Genomic DNA, 22,954 nt, shown 5'->3' with positions numbered 1-22,954 from the left:
GGAATATGATGCTAGCAATAGACTTGTGGCTCCCCTTGCATGGTTTCCTCCTTAGGCAGAGTATGGCACCGCCACTATAATCCTGTGGCTTCTTATGTATAGTGCCAGTCCCAGATGGGGAATGAGCTTTTGCCCTGGCCTTTTCTCTCCTTCCATCTTTTTCCCTCTCTGGCATCGGGTTCACGGCCACCCCGCATGCCTTGGTGGCTCCTACGTTACTACTTTCCCCTCATCTGCATTGGTACGGGGTATTGGTTCCGGTCCCGGCTGGTGGGCTGTGGCACCCTCCTTCTACAGGTGGATCCTTCCTATTGGTCCTGGGTGTGCTACCTGTATCTACAATTATCTCTCTTACTCCATGAGTAATGTCTGTCATGTCAGTTCGAACACCTTTTCTATTTCTTCTTCCTCCTCGAGCTGAATGTTGCTTGTCTCTCCCTTCTGTCTACCTGACCAGTAACCATGCCTGGCACTCCTCTGGACTCCCCTCACTATTTTTTTCCTAGGTGACCAGTGTTTCTCTGGTACGGGTGGGGGTTGGATGTCGTCATCGCATTCCATCCAGCAGGAGTCTTTCTCTTATCTTGGCCTGGTCGAAATTTCCATCAAGCAGCGTTGCCACGCTGTCAATATATGGTCGCTGATGGAGCACCTCACCGCCGGTGATTCTCACATCGGCTTTACTCTACCTATCTCACATGTATTGGCTCCTTGGCCTGCTTTTGGGCGTGTCTGATTCAGGCGTTTTTCTCTGTGGGTTATCAACCAACTTCTCAGTCTCCCCGCAAGCCTCTGCGGCTCTGGGGGCATTGGTCTGCCAATTGACCGCTTCAGTGGAGCGTCTCTCTTTAGCAGAGGTGTATCCTGTGGCCTGGGATTTTGGTTCTGCTTCCAGTGTTAGGGCCAGGTACCTGGTTTCGTCCAGACGACCGATGGGTCGTTTGGCGTTTCAGTGAGGAACATATGACCCCTCTCTGCAAGTCGTCTCCCCCCCCCCCCCCCCCCCCCCCCCCTTTTTCTTTTTGGGAAGGTGGCATTCCTGGTGGCAGGCTTTTCCACCCAGCGAATTTGGGAGTTGGGAGCTCCTTGCTTGTACGTACGTTTTTCTTGTCAGGTACCCACATAAGGCAGTCCTCCGACCATTACCTTCTTTTTTGCTGAAGGTAGTCGCAGCCTTCCACGTCGACAAGGACATTGTTTTCCCTTCTTTTTCCTTCTCCCTCGCACTCGAGAGAGTGAGCTCTCCATCAGAATGAATTCGGGCTCTGAGGTTTGCTTGTCCATGACTAGCTTTTTCCGCCGTGCGGATTCTTACCTGGTTATTCCTGGAGGTCCTTGGAAGGGCTCCATGGTCTCCAAGCTGTGTTTCCAGGTGGAACCGTTGGCAGTTGCTTAGGCATTCTGCTCCCGGGGCAAGGCACCGCCCAGCGGAGTTCGGGACACCTGACCAGCGGTCAACTCTTCGTGGGATACATGTTTCATCCTGCATCAGCTTCGCGGTTGTATAAGGCAGCGCCTGGGTCTTCCTGGTGCACGTTTACCAAGTTTTTTGCCAAGTGCTTCCTAGGCATCGCCAGTGCTGCTCCGGGCCGCAGGGTCTCGCAGGCAGCAGTGCATTACGCATTCTCGAGGGTGCTATTTCCATGGGCGTGGATTTTTTTTCCCTCCCCGTGGACTGCTTTAGGATGTTCCACGGTCCTGTTTCCCCCAATGATACCAGCGAGAAAACAAGATTTTTTTGTGAACTCTCACCTGTAAAATCTTTCTCGCATGGTTCCATGGGGGACACAGCACCCACCCAGTATTTTTATTATTGTTGATGGTGGTTTGGTTGCCGGTCGGGTGTTTAGCGGGTTCGCTTCGGTTTGGTTGCCGGTCGGGTGTTTAGCGGGTTCGCTTCCGCCGGCGTTTGTTGCAGGGGAGGAGCTAAGTCTTTTTTCAGCCTAATGTCGCCTCTTAGTGGCAGCAGCAAGCTATACCCACGGTCCTGTGCCCCCCCCCTCCCTCCCCAATGAACCATGCGAGAAAAAGATTTTACAGGTGAGTTCACAAAAATCTTTTTTTTTTTTTTTCGTCGCCATATTTTGACCCCAATAACTTTTTGGTAATTATGTTTACGGAGCTGTATGCGGGCTAATTTTTTGCATGGCCATCTGAACTTTTCATTGATACCATTCTGGGGTGTCTATGACCTTTTTGATCACTTTTTATAAAAAAAAATTGTAGAAAATGAAACTACCATTTTGACGTTTTTTTCCGTTTTGCTGTTTGCCGTATGGGGAATATATTTTTATACTATGGGCATTTTTGCACATGGCGACACCCATGATGTGTATTTTATTTTATTTTTTGTTTTATTTTTTTGACTTTTTTTATAGTTCCGATAGGGAACTATAACAAGCAATCATTAGATTGCTATTCTCATATACCCCAATGCACTAGACCCCCCTGTGTGTGATCAGATCACATATCTGAAGCATAGCATATCGGATGGAGGAGGAGGAAATAGTTTTAGGATTCGGCTTTATTCCATTTTCAGATTACAAGTAATGGAGATTTCAGCGTTGGACCAGACAGCATGGCTGCAGAACTCGCTGAAACATCAGCCTACTTGCTATATACACATATAAAAGTTAGAACTACATGGAAGAGGGAAGTCACTGGAAATGACATGCTGTATGTATACCCAGGCAACCTATGCTGACCTCTATCTGGAACCTGCATTTTGTATGAGATAGTATAGAGAATTGTGGGAGCAGAGATCATTTCAGAAAATATTAGTTTCCTTTCTATTTTCGATAAAGTGGTATATTTTTCCTGGCTGTACCGTGATGAGAAGTTACCTACACATATATTGGAACAGCTTAAAGGGACACTGACAGGCCGTTAGAGCATATAAAGTGACATATTCTTCTATTGGTCTTAATATGATAAATTAAACTATACCATTATCACCCCTCACTGCCTTTCCGTTACTTATAAAAAGTGTTTTTATCAAAATGCAAATTGCCTTACTTTGCGCCCAAGGGGCTGTCCCTCATTCAGTGCTGTGCCCAGCCGTGCCCCAACTGCCGTCTCCTAGTGCCGCCCAGCTCATTAGTATTCACTGCACTGGGCGACTTTTTCTCCCGACGCGGCGAAATCCTGCGCATGCCCAGTACTATCTTCCTGGCATCAGCCTCATCTTGTCGCTCCGTGCCTGCGCCGGATAAGGTCCCCGGCACCCTCTAGCTCCAGTAGAAGATAGTACTGGGCATGCGCAGGATTTCGCCGTGTCGGGAGAAAATAAAGCCGCCCAGTGCAGTGAATACTAATGAGCTGGGCGGCACTAGGAGACGGCAGTTGGGGCACGGCTGGGCACAGCACTGAATGAGGGACAGCCCCTTGGGCGCAAAGTAAGGTAATTTGCATTTTGATAAAAACACTTTTTATAAGTAACGGAAAGGCAGTGAGGGGTGATAATGGTATAGTCTAATTTATCATATTAAGACCAATAGAAGAATATATGTCACTTTATATACTCTAACGGCCTGTCAGTGTCCCTTTAAATTGTGTTGTGCAACATGGTATTGAAGTTCATTAACACGTAGCCACCAGATTTTTAATCTTTGGTCTGTTGTATATTACAATGTCTTCATTAGTAAATTTACCTTTGGACGCCCTTTAGACATACTCGGTGCAATAAGTTCTTCCGTCACTTTAAAAGGGTTGTCCGACATTTTTAATACTGATGACCTATCCTCAGGATAAGTAATCAGCATCTGAGCGGTTAGGGTTCGACATTTGGGACCCCTGCTGATCAGCTGTTTGAGAAGGCAGCGACCTTCTCTCAGCTTTTCCTAGGCCAGTAAGAACACTTTCATCGGTCACATGGTCTAGGCGCAGCTCAGCCCCATAGAATCATGACATAACCCCTTTAAACCTTTTTCCCTTTGGCCATTGGATCAGCCCAGTTAAAAGGGGTTGTCTGAGATTTTGATATTGATGGCCTATCCTTAGGATAGGTAATCAGATCGGTGGGGGGTCCAAAATCTCAGACAACCCCTTTAATTACAATAGACTTTTTCACACCAGACAATATTTTTTGCAGTATGTAGGCACAGGTATGCTGCTGTACAGGTATATATCGTATTTCCTGGACCTTAAGACACACCTAGCCTTTAAGAAAAAAACTCAAATCGGACCCCCCAATTTCTCATCAGACCCCCGTGTGTGACGTCAGGTCCCCAGTGCATGCTGGGATGAAGATGTCGCACTGGAAGATGATCATAAAGTTAGCAGAGGCAGCGGTGGGGGGGGGGGGGGTGGGGTGTAATGGTGGCACCTGTGATTTGGCATGGGGAAACGGGGGCACCTGTGATTTAATATGGGCTGGGGGAAATGGGGGCACCTGTGATTTGGCATGTATAACGTTAATGGGGTTGTAAATGCACCCCGGGCATAAAAGGGGTTAAAAAGGTTTGGGCGATCTTCCCCTTCCAGAGCTACAGGCACAGCTACTTACAGAACACCAAACTCCCGAACGGCATACAAGGGAATGCTCCAAACTCCCGAATGGAACCTCACGAATAGCTGCTAGCAGACGAATAGGAAACGCACCCAAGCGGCTTACACTCCTAGCAATCAGTCTCTAACAGCATACAGTGAATCCCCCCCCCCCCCCCCCCAAGAACGAGACCAAGCTCTGTGTTTCAACATGGAGCCATAGTCTAAGGGAAGCAGGCGGGCAACCAGGCTTCTCCATTGCAATGTGGCGAGATTGGTCTCGTCACAGGGGGCACCTGTGATTTGGCATGTATAATGTTATTGGCGGGGGAGAGGGATTAATGGCACCTGTGATTTGGCATGTATAAAGTTATTGGGGGGGGGGGGGGGATTAATGGGGGACACCTGTGATTTGGCACATGGAGGGGCTGATCTGGGGGAGTGGGGGACATGGTGGATGGCATGGGGGCATCATGTCAGTCTGGATGGAGGGACTGATGGCAGTGCCATGCTGGGGGGACATGGCATGGAGGGGCTGCTGTTGATCTGATGGCACTGGGGGACATGGTGGATGGCATAGGAGGCACTGGGAAAGGGGGACATTTTTATAAAGCAATATGTTATTTTAAGAAGGTTTTTCTTATTAGATTACTCGATTAATCGTAAAAAATAATCAATAGAATACTCTATTATTTAAGTAATCGTTTACTGCAGCCCTACTCTCCACTGTGACCTGACATAACACAATGTTAGATCATAGTGCATGCTTACACTGTGAGACATCAGAGCACAGCACAGCTCGTAGCGCCGGTATACCAGGAGCGGTGAGTACAGCCAGCACAAGGACCACTGTATTCACCACTCCCCAGTCCTACTGTGTACTAGTGGAGTGCTTCCGTAATGGAAGCGCCCATTATTATTCGCTTTATAAGATGCACTGCCATCTTCCTCCCACTATTAGGGGGGGGGGGGGGGGGGCGGTGCGTCTTATGGTGCATGAAGTATGCTAGTTAGTGTACAGACTGTTCAATGAGATCACTATTTGCAGAGGGGAACATACAATTTGATTAAAATTAGCATCAAGAGCTTAGAAGATCTACTTGGAATACAGCAATGTAATTATATATAGAGAAAGGGGGTACTTCTGGCAGTGGTTAGCACTGTTGTCTTGCAGGGCTGGGGTCCTGGGTTCTAATTTGTCCAGGGACTTCTGCATGGAGTTTGTATGTTCATCCTGTCTCTACGGGGGTTTTTCCCTGGGTACTTTTGGTTTCCTCCCACACTCCAAAGACACACTGATAGGTTCATTTGGAATTTAGATTGTGAGCCTCAATGGGCAAAGTAAGTAATGGCTATGTACAGCGATGTGCAATATGATGGCACTATATACATGAGTAAGGCCTCTTGCACACGAACATTGTGTGCTCATGGCCATATTGCGGCCCGCATACGACGGGTCCGCAATCCACTGGCATGTGTGCACTCCGCATCACGGATGCGGACCCATTCACTTGAATGGGTCCGCAATTACAGAGATGCGGAACGGAAGCACGTATAGGAACCCCACGGGTTCCACTACAGAGTGCTTCTGTGGAGTTTCTCTCCGTGCCTCTGAACTTGTTCTATTTTTTTGCGGTGCGGACGGATCACGGACCCATTCAAGTTGAATGGGTCTCGATCCGTCCTGGTCACGGCACGGATGTTGCCGGTGCATTGGGGACCGCAAATTGCTGTCCCCAATGCACGGAACGGATGTACAATGTTCGTGTGCAAGAGGCCTAAAAGAAATACTTGTGTTTTACCCATTCTTTTCATTAGGTGGTGACAAGGTCATTCCATGGTGCAGGCTTGGTTGTCCCTGTAGATAAGAAGAATAATGTAGGATACAGAGAACTGCCTGAAACAGATGGTAAGTTAGAAGCATGTTTGCAAAAGAAAAAAATAGGGGAATACAAAGATTCAGCAAATTGCATTTATTATGTAGACAGAGTTAATACAAGGCACTTACTGATGTATTGTAATTACCCATATTGCTTCCTTTGCTGGCTGGATCAATTTTTCCATCATATTATACGCTCATTTCCATAGGTATGACCACCCAGCAGCCGTGGCTGTGCTTGCATACTGCTGGATTACAGGGTGATCATAACCATGGAAATGAGCAGTGTGTAATGTGATAGAAAAAATGAATCAATCCAGCAAAGGAGGCAATATGGACAATCACAATACATTAGTAAGTGCTTTGTGTAGATGATAAATGCCACTTGACGTGACACAACCCCTTTAAATCAGTCTTGAGAGAAGAGACAGATGATCAGCTCAATGAGTGGTTAGGTTACATGTGTCCCATAGATGTATAGGTTGCTGCCGCTGGCTCCAGTAAGTTTTCTATATCACCGCAGGACTATTCATAGCTGCACTGCTTATTATTGCTGTATTTTACAGTCTATGCTGCTGTTTCTGAGGGTGTGCTACATATGATCTTATAAGTGCGGGACAATACCACCGTGGGCGGCCCGACGTCCACAGCATCCAGTGCGCACGATCAATGCCGCTACGGGGCATATGGCCCGCTCACGGACCGTATATCTCGGAGGGCATACGGTCGCGGGCAAGAGGCCTTAGACAGAAGGCGGGAAGACAGTACAATATACATAAGAATTGGATAGTGTGATAGTTAGGTGGTGGGTGCCGGGATGGAAAGTTGTTTTATTTCTGTAATTTATCTCATTATGGGAAAACTGATTCCAAAGGACTCACTTCTTCCTCATGTTCTTATCACGTCCAGCTTCTAACCACACACATCATGTGAATTTAGCCTAACCAAAGTTCTGACTGCTTGTTACTCTTACATTCCCTGTAGTACAGGGTGAGGCAAAAGATTGGACACAACATTTCAGCTAGTGTCATTTGTAGGAAATTGGCTTCCAATGTGTAGAAGTATTAATTAGAAGGGATACTGCATTATTTGGTGGTGGAAACGTTTTTGCCCGCCATTTTAAAAGCCATATTTAATTCAGCCCAGGTTTTTATAATGGGAAGGGGGTCATGTGATATATCAATCTTGGCTAGAATTTACTCAGTGTCAGTTTAGACCTATCTTTACCTTTTATGAGCCAAGTGCTTTACATGGCGAGTTCTGTGTGCTCACCATTCTGCCGGATGCACATGGTTAAACATTTAATCCAGTCTTCGTGAACACGCTGAAGAACCGCAGGTGATACTACTTTATTACTCAATATGGATCACCTGAAATGGTGAATCTTACAGTGCTGTGAAGAAGTATCACCTGTGGTTCTGCTGCCTTCTCAAATCAACTGATCAGCAGGGGTCCCGGATGTCAGACCCCCCCCACTGATCAGATACTGATATGTTACTTGTAAGTTGTTTTGTTTTTAAGGAAACCTAAAGAAGATTTGTAAAGCCATAGTGGAAGCTTCAGATGATGAGAAGCGAATGAAAGCTTTTGCTCCCATTCAGGAAATGATCACTTTTGTCCAGTTTGCAAATGATGAGTGCGATTACGGTATGGGATATGAGCTGGGAATTGACCTGTTTTGTTATGGATCACATGTAAGTAAGCAAGCTCCACGTTATTTTGACTTTTTAAAGGAACACTGATCCTAGAAATAAATATATATAGTGGCTCACCCCTCTCAGCTATTGGACCTAGGTTCTCTTGTTAATAGACTACCTCACAGTCAAAGAAAATCTGTAAAAATGGTAATAACAGGCACTCTACCACCCGGGACTGCACTAAAAACTGTATTTTATTATGCAGATAAATACAGATAAAATATTATAAACCAATGGAGAAAAAGAGAAGAAAACTGGTAGTAAAAATGTCATAGAATTATAGTATTCTGCACCGCATAGAGCTCAGTTGCAGTGTGCGCACTCTGTTTCTTAAAAAATACCTTAAAAGATCAAGATAAGACAGAGAGGTAGTTGCAGTTTATATAGGTAGAGAGTTCAATGGATCTTTCATAGCAAGTCCCTTAAGGTTAAAAAAATCTCACAATTCAGTGTCTTTATATATGTCCAATTCATCCAAGAGTTCCACTGTTCCTCTTGATTAAATAATGTTGTATCCAAATGTCAGTTCAATAGTATTATATCCAGATATCAATTTGTAGGTATCTACTGTGTCCACATGGTAGCAAATATAGGTGCTGTTCAAAATAGTATAGGATTCATATATGATTAAATGTATGAATTAGTGATTGTAATCGATAGTCATGGAGTCAAACAGTTAATCCCATGTCATAAGTCATTGTCCATGAACGTACAAGCTGGATAATTATTAATCACCGTTCATGGTTCTTCATGTATAAACCTGTTATATTTCACACATGGTAGATGATGACATACTGTACCTCTAGGTTGTATTTTATTACATTTTACTGTGGTGACGGCTTCTGAGCTTGTGAAATGGGATTAACTGATTCCATGACTATTGATTACAATCACTAATTCATAAATCTAATCGTACATGGACCCTATACTATTATGAACAGCACCTAGTGATATTATATGATATTCTATGAACTGCCATGTGGACACGGTAGATACCTATGAATTGATAACTGGATATAATACTATTGAACTGACAAATGGCTACATCATTATTTAAGTGGAACTATTGGATGAATTGGACATATACGAATTGTGAGATTTTTTAACCTTGAGAGACTTGCTATGAAAGAGCCATTGAACTATGGTATCTACTTATATAAAATGCAACTACCTCTCTGTCTTATCTTGATCTTTTAAGGTATTTTTTAAGAAACATAGGAGAGTGCGCACACTGCAACTGAGCTCTATGTGGTGCAAAATACTATAATTCTATGACCAATTTTTACTACCAGGTTTCTTCTTTCTTTTTCAATTGGTTTATTATAATTTAAAATACTGTTTTAGGGCTCTTTCACACTTGCGTTGTCCGCATCCGTCGTGCACTCCATTTGCCGGAGGTTCCCGCCGGATCCGGAAAAACGCAAGTGAACTGAAAGCATTTCAAGACGGATCCGTCTTCAAAATGCGTTCAGTGTTACTATGGCACCCAGGACGCTATTAAAGTCCTGGCTGCCATAGTAGTAGTGGGGAGCGGGGGAGCAGTATACTTACAGTCCGTGCGGCTCCCGGGGCGCTCCAGAATGACATCAGAGCGCCCCATGCGCATGGATGACGTGATCCATGTGATCACGTCACCCATGCGCGTGGGGCGCCCTGACGTCACTCTGGAGCGCCCGGGGAGCCACACGGACGGTAAGTATACTGCTCCCCACTACACTTTACCATGGCTGCCAGGACTTGAGCGTCCTGGCAGCCATGGTAACCATTCAGAAAAAGCTAAACGTCGGATCCGGTAATGCGCCGAAACGACGTTTAGCTTAAGGCCTGATCCGGATTAATGCTTTTCAATGGGCATTAATTCCGGATCCGGCCTTGCGGCAAGTGTTCAGGATTTTTGGCCGGAGCAAAAAGCGCAGCATGCTGCGGTATTTTCTCCGGCCAAAAAACGTTCCGGTCCGGAACTGAAGACATCCTGATGCATCCTGAACGGATTTCTCTCCATTCACAATGCATTGGGATAATCCTGATCAGGATTCTTCCGGCATAGAGCCCCAACGACGGAACTCTATGCCGGAAGAAAAGAACGAAAGTGTGAAAGAGCCCTTAGTGCAGTTCCGGGTGGTAGAGTGCCTGATCCTAGAAATGTTACAGTATGTTCAAGTTCACGGATGAAAGGCAGGGAGAATGCTGAAATAATAAAATAAAAAAAAGTGTTACCAGTTCAAACCACCACTGCAGAGAGAATGTACTGGTATACCAGTTTGACCCAGTGAGTATAACGTCTTTTGTTAGGGGAGCTGACATCACTGTTGATTTCCCATTCTTCTGATCCGTCGGAAGAACAGGTTAAAAAAAACTGAACCTGTGCCTCAGTTATGCACATTTGGCATCTGTTTGAGACATTTCCGTCTGAGATTTGTTTTTTTTTAGGCAGAAAAAGTACTGCATGCAGGATTTATTTCCATGGCTCAAATGGTTGTGTATAACTGATGTACAGGATCGTTTTTTTTTTTTGTTTGTTTTTTAATGTTCAAAGAATTAGAATGGAAAAATAATGGTGACCTCCCCCTTATTTTAACACCTTCCCTGCCTTTCACCACTTCTGTTTTTAACTGTCCCCCTTTTATCAATACAGAAAAAAACGTTCCCATATCCACAGGGTTTTGTCCAGTATTTCTCCCATATTCTGCTAACCGGCAGGGCTAGCATTCCAGAAGTCTGTCAGTCAGACACAGGATTGCCAGAAGGAAGGAATAATCCCGTCTTGTATCGTTTTGACAGCAGTATTGAGACAAATACAGTACTTATAAAAAGTTAGGGATATTTGGCTTTTGGGTAAAATTTATGGAAAACGTAAAAAGTTCATTCTACAGTGATATCATATCATGAAAGTAGGGCATTTAAATAGAAGCATGCAATGGAGATTTACTCATCTCAAACCATTCATTGAAACAAAAGCCAACAGTGGTGGGTATACCCCCACAAACATGTCAATGTCTCAATAACTTGTCATGTGGCCTTGAGCATCAATTATAGTTTGACAACGATGTCTCATGCTGTTCACAAGTCGACTTATTGTCTGCTGAGGCACGGCATCCCACTCTTCTTGAAGGGCGGCCCTCAGGTCATTGAGGTCCTGGGGTACAGTTATGAGCCTCTGCATGGTGACTCAGTTCATAAGTTTTCAATGGGATTCAGGTCTGGAATAAGTGCAGGCCACTGTGGTTATGTACACTTGCAGGTCGTTTAGCACGCAGACCACGTTGATGTAAACAGTTTCGAATGGTCTGGTGTGACACTTGGGTGCCTCACACCTCCCTTAAATGTGTCTGGAGTTGTTAGGTGTCGTCTTGGTTTCATGATGTCAAATTGTGAACAACATGATGAGGAGGACTGTTTAAATACCAATTCTAATTGAACCTGGAAATTTATTGGGCGATTTATGGATCAAACACTTGTTGTGAATTTTGCCGTTAAGCTCCTTGTTAGAGAACAGCAAGTTGTGCAAAAAAAGGACTGAAACATTGAACAACTGGAAATGTGCATTCAAAAGCTGAGAAGGTGACATTAAGTTCACCTGTAAAAGTTAGCGTGAAATTTCACCCACAAGCCAAATATCCCTAACTTTTTGTAGTAGTAGTATATTAGTGTATATTAAAACATCATTTTTCTCAGTAATGCGGGCACATATGAAAATGGGACTTAGGCTGAGTTCACATCAGCGTTCAGCCTTTCAGTTCTCCTGCTCCGTTATAGGAGCAGGAGGACGGATTCGGCATATAACTGAGCGGAACGGAGCCTGCGGACCCCATAGGCTATAATGGGGTCCGTTAGGTTTACGCTCAGAAGATGATTTTGGAGCAGAGACTAAAGTCCTGCATGTACAACTTTAGTCTCCGCTCCAAAATCATCTTCTGAGCGTAAACCTAACGGACCCCATTATAGTCTATGGGGTCCGCAGGCTCCGTTATGTGCCGAATCCGTCCTTTCCGTTCTATAACGGAGCAGGAGAACGGAAAGGCTGAACGCTGATGTGAACTCAGCCTAACACAGATGTCTTCAGCTGCTAAGTGCACATGTAACTGGTCAGCCAGTGTCATAGTATAAATAAGGTACAAATCTGCTGACAGATGCTCTTTAAGGGGATCAGTCACCCCAATTCTCGACTATTGTCTGCAGTAATCCATGAGCAGTACTGCAGATAAGGAGTCCAGATCACCATTTTTTATTTTCCTGCTGCCCCCGGTCCCCGCCCCCCTGTCGGCGCTCAAAGCTTCACCGAAATACGCAGTCCGGGCTGCTGTGCTGTTCTAACATAATGGAGAGGACTCGTGTGCGCAGGCACGGCACTCCTGGCAATGCATTTCAGTGCGGCTCTGAGCGCTGACAGAGGGGAAACAGGGGCAGTAATAAAAAGAAAATGGCGATCTGGACTCCTTATCTGCAGTACTGCTCATGTATTACTGTAGATAAGGATCCAACAATGGGGTGTTGTTTTCTCTGTAGCACAAAGCAATATTATCAGCTGTTGCTAGGATATTACCACAATGTGACTTTAATATTTTATTTTTCAGTACTTCCACAAAGTTACGGGCCAACTTCTGCCCCTCGCATACAAGCTTCTGAAACGGGATTTATTTGCAGAAATAATTGAATCTCACCTGGCAAACCGATCCAGAGAGAATGTCAGCCAGCTAGTCACATAATCCAGACCAAGGGCACAGTTTAATAGGTTGCATATTTGTTATCTTACTGTTCTCATGCATTATGCTATAAAGATAGTTTTGTAATAAATGGTTGTCTTGCGTCTGCAATTAGTAAGAAGATGCAACGATTTAACCCCTTAGTGACTAGCCTTTTTTGGGCCTTAAAGGGGTATTCCGGTTAGAGAAAGTTTTCCCCTCTCCTGTGGTTAGGGGATCATTTTATTTAACCAGAATTCTCATTGACCAAGCCATATTATTTTTTTTTTTTTTACATTTTTTCCTTGTCACATTTTTTGCCGGACAAGGTGACATTTTTAATTGCACTATTGTGGGGTACACAACTTAGTGATTTACTTTAATTAACTCTTTTTGGGGAGATGTTTGAAAAATCAGCAATACTGCCACTGAGTTTTTAGATTATAAAATTTGCAGTGTTCATTTTTTGGCATAAATAACATGCTAACTTTATTCTGTGGATCAGTATGATTACAGCGATACCAAATGCATGTAGTTTTTTTAAAGTTATTTAATAAAACTTTTTTTTTTTTTTTTTAACCTATTTACTTGTCCCACAAGTAGACTTTAACATGCGATCTTTTGATCACTTCTATAATACCCTGTGCTTCTTATGCAGTGCTGAGTATTATGCTGTCAATGCTATACTGAAAGTCACCAGCAGACTGCACCACAGAGACGCAGCCTGATGGAGATACACTGCAGGCAGGCCTGGGGCTTTAATTAGGCCCTAAGCTGCCATGCCAAGACATTGGCACCCTGCAATATCATTGGTGGTGGTGATAGGAGACCAAGTGAACCCCCTCCCTCTAAGCATCGTAGATTCTGCAGTCGATATTAACTGAGGCATCTAAGAGGGTAACAACCTGGATCAGCGCTTCTGCTTATCCGGGCCATTAGAGCAGGAGCCCACACTCTCCTGTGCAGCACTTGGAGTAGGCTGCTGTGAAAAGGTGGCTGTCTAGCCTTAAGACCCATTAGTGACCATTGTAAAAAAAAAAAAAAAAAAAAAAAAAAAGTGTATGGGTGGCTAATAAACCCTTTCTGACCACCCAACATAATTTTACGTTGGCAGTCGGGTATTTAAAAGTGGCGCCCGCTCACAAGCACAACAATGAAAACTACAGATTAGAGTTGAGCGAACCTGCCTTTTGGCAGGTTCAGGGTTTAAGTGAATTACGTAATGGATTCTGTTCTCACAGAATCAATCACGTAATTCAATGCCAGCATGCTGCATAATACAAGTGTATGGCCAGCCCGGAGGGTTCCGTTCTGCTGGCAATACACTTGTATTATGACGACATACAAAATGGAATTCCTCAAAAGGCATTGAATTACTTTATGGATTCTGTGAGAACAGAATCCATTATGTAATTCACTTAAATCCCAAACTCGAACCTGCCAAAAGGTCCAGTACAGATCATCCCGCCAAAAATTTGCCCTCACATAGCTCCATGCACATAAAAATAATAGTTATGGGGTCAATGCAGAAGAAAAATTATTTTTTTCCAAAGATTTACATATTTTTTTTTCAGTATTTAAACTATGCATGTGCGGTATCGTAATGACTCGGAGAATAAAAGGAACAGGTCAGTTTTACCACATAGGAAATGGTGTAAAAAATAAATAAATAAAAAACACCATTTTTTATATAACTTCACCCCATTTGGAATTCCCCCCCCCCCTCTTCCCACCACTTTGTATGCAATTGTATATGGTGTCATTAGAAACTACATGTTGTCCCGCAAAAAAACAAGCCCTCATACGGCTATGTGAATGAAAGAATAGAAAAGTTATGGCTCTGGGGAGGGCTGGGAGTAAAATATAAAAACCTGAAAATCACCTGGTCTTGAACGGGTTAAATACCTTGGGCATTTTTTATTATTGCATTTTGCTCATATTTGGTTCAAGATCATTTTTCAATTGGTCTTTATTAAAAATTTTCACCAGTTTTTGTCCCCCAGCGTTAGGCCTCATTCACACATACGTGGATTTTCACAGACCACGGTCTGTGAAAACCCATCCTGCTGAGTGCACAACGTCACTAGTTGCTATGACGCCGTGCACTTCGTGCCGCCACTGTACAGTAATACTCGTATAGATCATACAAGTGTATTACTGTACAGCAGCGGCGGGACAAAGCATACGGCGTCATAGCAACCAATGAAGCTGTGCCCTCGGCAGGATGGCAGGCGGGGTTTTCACAGACCATGGTCCGTGAAAATCCACGTATGTGTAAATGATGCCTTTAAGGGGTTTTCCCAATAATCTGTTTACTGTATTTTGCCTATTTTTAACATCTGTTTGCCCTAGGAACTACTTTCCCATCATCATCAAAAAAAATGCCTTTATTTGTGTTTCTGCTTTCACACATGAAAGACTCCTTTTTCCACATTTCACTTTTCCAAAACTGTGCTGGCCCAGTGTGATCTCCTGTGTGCCTCTGCTGACCCATACTCCCCAGTGCAGCCCAAACGTGCACTCTTCTGTCATTACACCGGATACCACAAACCAGTTTGTAAACACTTAGTCCAGCACACTAGGCTCAAATCACTCCGCATGGTACAGGGAGTGTATGAGCAATGTTAAAGCACAGGCAAATTGAAATGAAACCGGAAGAGCAGGTACGGGGAGTAACACCGCAACGAAGACAGAGATTTGTGTGCATGTGTGACAAGTGCTCACAGTAAGGCCCCTTTCACACGAGTGTGACTGATTAGGTCCGGGTGCGTTTAGGGTGCGTTCATTTAAACTCGCACTATTTTGCAAGCAAATTCAGTCAGTTTGGTTGATTGGATTGGCTCACCCTCTATTAGCATGGAATGGGTGCTCCCCCTAAAAAAGATATCCCCAATCTTTTAAAATGGTTTGATTATCTAAAATAAATGGATAAGAGGGGCACACCAACAACTAGAATCACATTGGAGACCAGCCAGTAAGTGAATAAGCTATTTATTAGCAACTATAAAATAAGGTGAGGATCCTCAAAAATCAATAATTAAAACATGCACATTAAAAGACATATAAAACCATGAGGTGGTGGTATCGTTGGATACAACAATATCACTGATGGGTATATTGGCTGATTGTAGCAGGTTTATATAGACGGTCTTTTTAGGAAACAGTTCAGATGCGCAATGACTCTCTTGTTAATAAGGGTTCAGGCTAAGCCGATGATTGCAAGTACATGCGGAGTCTTTGTAGTATTAAATCTTCACAGCATATAACAAAGAATCTGCTGCTAGACTGTACTGTGTATGGACACACTACTCACAGTTTCGATGTAATGGAGCGGCCGATCACTCGTGCTTAGCGTGGCGTCCCACGTGGTACAGCACCGATGGTCTGATTTTGGATCCGCTTATTTAAACTGATGAGTAGATCTCCAGGACAAAGCAAACAATAGGTTTAGGCGCCGGGGTCAAGTAGGTCAGGACCCAATATGCTGTTCGGCGTTACTGTGTGTCTTTTATAAAGACACAAGAAATCCTAACGCCGAACAGCATATTGGGTCCTGACCTACTTGACCCCGGCGCCTAAACCTATTGTTTGCTTTGTCCTGGAGATCTACTCATCAGTTTAAATAAGCGGATCCAAAATCAGACCATCGGTGCTGTACCACGTGGGACGCCACGCTAAGCACGAGTGATCGGCCGCTCCATTACATCGAAACTGTGAGTAGTGTGTCCATACACAGTACAGTCTAGCAGCAGATTATTTGTTATATGCTGTGAAGATTTAATACTACAAAGACTCCGCATGTACTTGCAATCATCGGCTTAGCCTGAACCCTTATTAACAAGAGAGTCATTGCGCATCTGAACTGTTTCCTAAAAAGACCGTCTATATAAACCTGCTACAATCAGCCAATATACCCATCAGTGATATTGTTGTATCCAACGATACCACCACCTCATGGTTTTATGTCTTTTAATGTGCATGTTTTAATTATTGATTTTTGAGGATCCTCACCTTATTTTATAGTTGCTAATAAATAGCTTATTCACTTACTGGCTGGTCTCCAATGTGATTCTAGTTGTTGGTGTGCCCCTCTTATCCATTTATTTTAAATTCAGTCAGTGTTGTCTGCGATTGGGTTCAGTTTTTTCCCCCGCGGGTGCAATGCGTTTTGATGGATGCATTTTTCAAGCACGTGATGTTGTTGTTTACAAACAACATCTCTTACCAACCATCAGGAAAAAAAACGCATTGCATCCGCACTTGCTTCTGAATGCAATGCGTTTTTCACTGAAGCCCCATTCACGTCTATGTGGCAAGGGCTGTGTGAAAAAATGCAGAATATATGATTTGTTGCGTTTTTCACGCAACGCAGAACTGATGCGTGAAAAAAAATCACTCATGTACACAGACCCATTGAAAAGAACGGGTCAGGATTCAGTGCGGGTGCTATGCGTTCATGTCACGTATTGCAGCCACGCGCAAAAATCGCTCATGTGAAAGGGGCCTAAGAGTACATTCACACGATGTAAGTGTTTTGTGGTCTGCAAATTGCGGATCCTGCAAGACACTGGTACCGGCCAGTAGTGATGAGCGAGCATGCTCGGCTGAATACCGGTTCGGCTCGAGCATTGCTATGATCCTCCTTCCTCCCACCATGTAGAGTCAGGAGTCGGACAAACCGTTGATACCACACTCGGACATTCTGAGGACCTATTTTCATCGCCATCACTAGATTTGGCCCTCTCGCCAAGCATGCTTGAAGAGGCACAGATCTTGTGCCCTGATTCACAACCTCTTGACCTATGACAGGTTCAAGAAGATGAGGGTGGTGAACGTCAATTATTTGTTCACGAGGTGGATGAGAATGAGACAGCTGTCAATCACTGAGGTTGTGGTTAGGTCAAGTCAGGAGGATGGTGATGAGGAATTGGATGATAAGGTCACTGACCCAACTTGGGAAGGTAAATAGCCGAGCGAGGAAAGCAGTACAGACGAGAAGGGATCTGCAGCACCGCAACAAGCTGTAAGAGGCAGTGGTGTGGCAAAAGGGAGAAGTTGGCCCACACCAAACAGGCCTGCAACTGTTACACGGAGCACCCACATATGTAAATCTCCTTTGCCAAGGGGTAGGTGTTCTGCAGTATGGTGCTTTTTTGCGGAAAGTGCAGATGACAAAAGAGTGGTAGTTTGCAACCTGAGCCGTACCAAAATGAGCTGGGATGCGAACACCAGAAACCTCACCGCCACATAGCATCCGAGCACCCTAATCAGTGGGCCGAACAGCTGGGTCCACAATCTGGGTCTGCGGGCCACCCCAGTGCCTCCTCTTCCCCTGTGTTACGCACTGCTGGCCAATCCCCTGTCGAAGGTGCAGGGCTGGATGCCCCTTGCCCTGCACCTGGGCCTTCGCATGCACCATCAGAAACTACATCCACTTCCCTGTCCCAGCGCAGTGTCCAATTGTCCTTACCCCAGGCAAGCGGAAATACCCAGCCACCCACCCACTGTCCATAGCACTAAATGCGCAACTTTCAAAATTACTGGCCCTTGAAATGTTGCCATATAGGCTTGTGGAGACTGAGGCCTTCTGCGGCCTGATATCGGCAGCCGTCCCTCGGTACGCAGTCACCAGCCTCCACTATTTTTCACGGTGTCCCAGAACATCACCCGTGCCCAGACCAACGCAGTTACTGGGAAGGTCCACTTGACCACAGACACATGGACAAGTGCTGGTGGCCAGGGATGCTACATTTCCCTGACCGCACACTGGGTGAATGTTGTGGAGGCCGGGAGTGAGTTGTACCCTGGGATGGCACAAGTGCTACCCACGCCCAGGATTGCGGGCCCGACGTCCATCAGGGTCTCCGCCAGCAGCTATGTTACTGGCTCCAACCCCCACTTCTCTTCCGCCGCTACCTCCACCACTTCTACCTCCAGCAGTCAGCCATCAGTCGGTAGCTGGTAGCAGTGTAGCACTGCTGTGGGGAAATGTCAACAGGCCGTGCTGCAGCTGATCTGCCTAGGGGACAAACGGCACACTGCTGCAGAGCTGTGGCAGAGTATAAGGGACCAGACTGTGCTATGGCTCTCGCCACTCAACCTACAACCAGGCATGGTTGTTTCGGACAATGGCCGTAACTTGGTGGCGGCTTTTGAGCTCGGCACCTGATGCACGTGCCATGCCTAGCGCACATTTTAAACTTAGTGGTTCAGCGGTTTATTAAAACATACCCAAATTTGCCGCATGGGTGCCCATTTCCGCAAGTCGTCCACAGCTTCAGCCTCTCTGTCAACACTGCAGCAGCGCTTGGGGCTTCCAGCTCACCAACTGTTGTGCGATGTGAGCACGCGCTGGAACTCCACGTTCTACATGTTGTCCAGGCTTTGTGAGCAGCAGAGGGCAGTTGTGGAATACCAGCTGCAACATGGTCATCGCCTTTCGAGTCAACTTCCACTATTCACAAGCGAGGAGTGGGCATTGATGGCAGACCTCTGTGAGGTTTTAAGAAACTTTGATTAATCCACACAGATGGTTAGTGGTGATAATGCATAAGCATCCCACTTCTGTGTCAACTCAAACGATTGCTGCTCACAATTAAGGACGACGCTCTGAATGTGGCAGATGTGGAAATGAGGGAGGACTTTAGTGTGGGTGATAGCCAGACCACCCACATTTCGTCTTCTCAGTGCGAATTGGACCAGGAGGAGGAGCTGGAGACAGTTGCCTCTGCTACAGAGGGTACTACCGACGGAACTTTAATTCCATTGGTTCGACGTGGATGGGCACAAGAGAATGAGGAGATGGAGAGTCATCCTGACGTCGACATAGACGTCTTGCCTGTTGGTACTCTGGCACACATGGCTGACTTCATGTTAGGCTGCCTTTACCGTGACCCTCGCGTTATACGCATTTTAGATAACACAGATTACTGGGTGTTCACCCTTCTCGACCCCTGCTACAAAAAAAACTTCTCATCTCTCATTCCTGTGGTGGAGAGGGCAAGTAAAATGGTGCAATACCAGAAGGTCCTTGTTGAGAAATTGCTCCAAACATTTCCATCTGACAAAGCTGGCGGCAGAGTCCGTACTTCCATAGGCAAACGAGGAAGGCAGACAACCGGAACACACTCCAGTTCCAATAAAGGCAGGGCAACACTCTCCAAGGCATGGGACACATTCATGACACCCCGCCAGCAACCACACCCTGAAGCGCGGCCAAGGAGGGAAAAGTTTTGGAAGATGGTGAAGGAATACATAGCAGACCGTGTCAGCGTCCTCAATAATCCCTCGGTGCCTTACAACTACTGGGTGTCCAAGCTGGACACGTGGCACGAACTTGCGCTCTATGCCTTGGAGGTGCTGGCCTGCCCTGCCGCCAGCGTATTGTCTGAGCGCGTATATGTATACTTTTTCTTGCGTTTTGATGCTGGAAAAAAACCTTAAAAATATATATATATATATAATTTTTTTTTTTTGCTGTCATTTACTGATCCCTATAACTTTTTTTTGTAGTTATGTGGGCGGGGCTGTATGAGGGCTCATTTTTTGCCGGGCAATCTTTAATTTCATTGATACCATTCTGGGGTGTGTACAACTTTTTAATCACTTTATATTTAATTGTTTGTGGGAGGAGAAGCAACCAAAAAATGGCAAATCGGTCATTTTGACAAAATCACAGAATAAAGTGGTCAAAAGACAAAAGATGCTCAAAACCCCTAATGCTGTAGCGCATTTTTATCTGGGGGAGCAAATCCTGCCCATGTGATCTGTTGCTAACAGCAAAAATGCTTACAATGGAGGATGGCGGCAGCGCACCACATGTACCACAAAAACATCCTACACAGGTCTTAAAAGCACTAACCGGGGGAGCAAATCCTGCACGTGATCCGTTGCCAACAGCAAAAAATGCATACAATGGAGGATGCCCGCAACGGACCACATGTAAGACAAATGTGCAGATGGGACTTATAAGAAACAGAAAATCACTGAAAATGGTGCACTACAACAGTGCTCCAGGCAAAAAAATATCAAGGAGCCATTGGCTCCTAACCTGAAAAATGTAGGAGCCAAATGAAATTTTTAGTCTCCAAATTTAAAATACATATACAGCTACAACATGGTTAGCACTCCTTTTTTTCTGAGATTTCTGAGTTTGGTTATCAAATCTAAGCAAACACCTTCAATTGCTTTTCAATGGCTTTTGTCTCAAGATAATGAAATGAGTTAAGAAATTTGAGTTAACAGAGGGAGTGCTAACCATGATACATCTGTAATATGGCTGGGATATCATTTGGGGTTTTCTAAGCTACAGCCTACACAGTTAAAGGGGTTGTGCACTCATTTCCATGACCTGTCAGACTAGCCAGATTCGCATTAGTAATCCGTATCCGTGTGCTCTCTGCATCTGTATGTCTGTTCCACGGCCCCTAAAAATATAGAACATGTCCTATTCTTGTCCGCACTACGGACAAGGATAGGATTGTTCTATGATGGGCCAGGCGTTCAGTAAAACGCAGAATGCACATGGCCGCTATCCATGTTTTGCGGATCACCAATTTGCGGACTGCAAAAAATCCAACGGTCGTGTGCATGAGCCCTTACAAAGTGTGACTTTTGCAAAATAAATTGACATCATGTAGATTTTCTTGTGGAAAGTGTCTGCAGAGAGTGGATGAGATTTATTAAAGGTTAAGTAAACTTTCCTAAAATCCCTAAAATGTATTTTCGCAATGTGCTGCAGGAAGACAGTTGCGCTTATTACAGGAACAGGTGCCAGTGTCTGCTCAGTCCTGGCGGAAGCACATCGTTGCCCCTGCCCACTCCATAAAGCCTGGCACAGCACTTTAGCTCAGGGTCTCCTGTACTGACAGCTTATGCAGAGATTTAAGAATAAGCGCTTTTTTACACACTGGCCCAGATTTACTAATACTGTAGATGGCGTGAATTTAGACCAGCAGCCCAGACCTGCACCGATCAGGCTGGAGGATAAATCTGGTGCATGGACAGACCCTTAAGGGTCCATTCACATGTCCGTAATCCGTAAGTGTATTGTGGATCGGGAAAACACGGATACTGGCTGTGTGCGTTCCGCATTTTGTGGAGCACACATGGCTGGCCCTATGATAGAAATGCCTATTCTTGTCTGCGATTGCGGACAAGAATAGGACATGCTCTACCTTTTTTGCAGGATGTGTGAACGGATGTGTGAACGGACCATTACTCTGACTCTGTACCAGCTACTGATTAGCTTATTTTGAGTCAGAATTTTATGCCAGAACTGTGGCACAATGTTGGCACTAAGTGGCGCATCTAAGGCTCCATCCATTTCCGCTAAGCCACTTCCCCTAGGTATAGAAGACCTAGATGCACCACTTTTTAGACAGATCTTTGGCGCAGACACATTAGAAAATCTGGGCCAGTGTGTCTTCCTCCTATATGGAAAAAAAAAAAAAAAACATCCACTGAAAACCCACATGTGAAAGCATCCTCAGGCCCCGCTCACAGATTCTGCACCAAAAAGCCACCAGCAGCAGCTCATCTGCCTCCCACTGTTTTCAATGGGAGATGGCATGTAACGTGGCCACGGTTTATAGCGGCTAAACCACAAGTGGGTCTGCAGTTTGAAACTGAAAAACTGCACCATGTGAACCAGCCCTTAAGGAGATTTTTTTTGACTTGCTGGCACTGACCTATTAGATTCTGCCTCTCTCTGAAATGACCAATAAAAGAGAATGAAGTGAATATTTGTGCGGGTCCCTTTAAGAGTAAAACGCTAACATTGTAAGACGCAAATATTCCCAGCCCCCGTGGTACTACAAGTACCACAGAGCCCGGCGCGAGCCTAGCTAATCACATGTAAAATCTGACTGACTGTACAACCCCCACTAGTCGCCCAGCGGCAGAACATGTGCTACTAAACTGTGACCGCCCCGGCTCCCTCACCTTCACACAAGTGCCCCTGATAGTGACCGGATACTGCAGTCTATCAGCGCTGTCCATCAAAACACCCTCCATCCTAAGGCACGCCCACCCAACAGCCTATCGCAATGCAGGAGTGCCAGATTAGCCAATCAGTGAGCAGAATCCAAAGTCTTTCGTCTGCATGTGACCGGACACCTGATTGGAGGATGAGGTTTGTTGCTATTCCGGGCTGGTGATGGAGATTGGATGTGTGAAGTGCAATGTTTACTCGACCTGGAGTAGCAAGATGG

General features: G+C 45.1%; 1 protein-coding gene and 1 long non-coding RNA gene across 3 annotated transcripts in view; one reads left to right on the top strand and one right to left on the bottom strand.

Annotated features, from left to right (window-relative positions):
• The window catches only part of LOC120990107 (histone PARylation factor 1), a 47,994-nt gene extending 35,119 nt beyond the window's left edge, over positions 1–12,875 (top strand). For both annotated transcript variants that reach the window (XM_040418660.1, XM_040418661.1), the window contains exons 6-8: positions 6,304–6,394; positions 7,886–8,058; positions 12,636–12,875. In XM_040418660.1, the coding sequence (XP_040274594.1) occupies positions 6,304–6,394; positions 7,886–8,058; positions 12,636–12,767 (396 nt within the window). In that variant the 3' untranslated portion in view covers positions 12,768–12,875. The remainder of the gene's footprint in view (positions 1–6,303; positions 6,395–7,885; positions 8,059–12,635) is intronic.
• Positions 567–14,084, bottom strand: LOC120990108. Its single transcript, XR_005776371.1, has 3 exons — positions 13,908–14,084; positions 8,853–8,863; positions 567–578 (listed from the first exon to the last, which is right to left on the bottom strand). It is a non-coding gene; the product is annotated as an uncharacterized LOC120990108 (long non-coding RNA).
• Between the last annotated feature and the right edge of the window lie 8,870 nt (positions 14,085–22,954).

Source organism: Bufo bufo, chromosome 2, assembly GCF_905171765.1.
Source record: "Bufo bufo chromosome 2, aBufBuf1.1, whole genome shotgun sequence".
NCBI lineage: Eukaryota > Metazoa > Chordata > Amphibia > Anura > Bufonidae > Bufo > Bufo bufo.
Note: the sequence above shows the minus strand (reverse complement) of the source record. Positions and strands in the feature narration are given on the sequence as shown.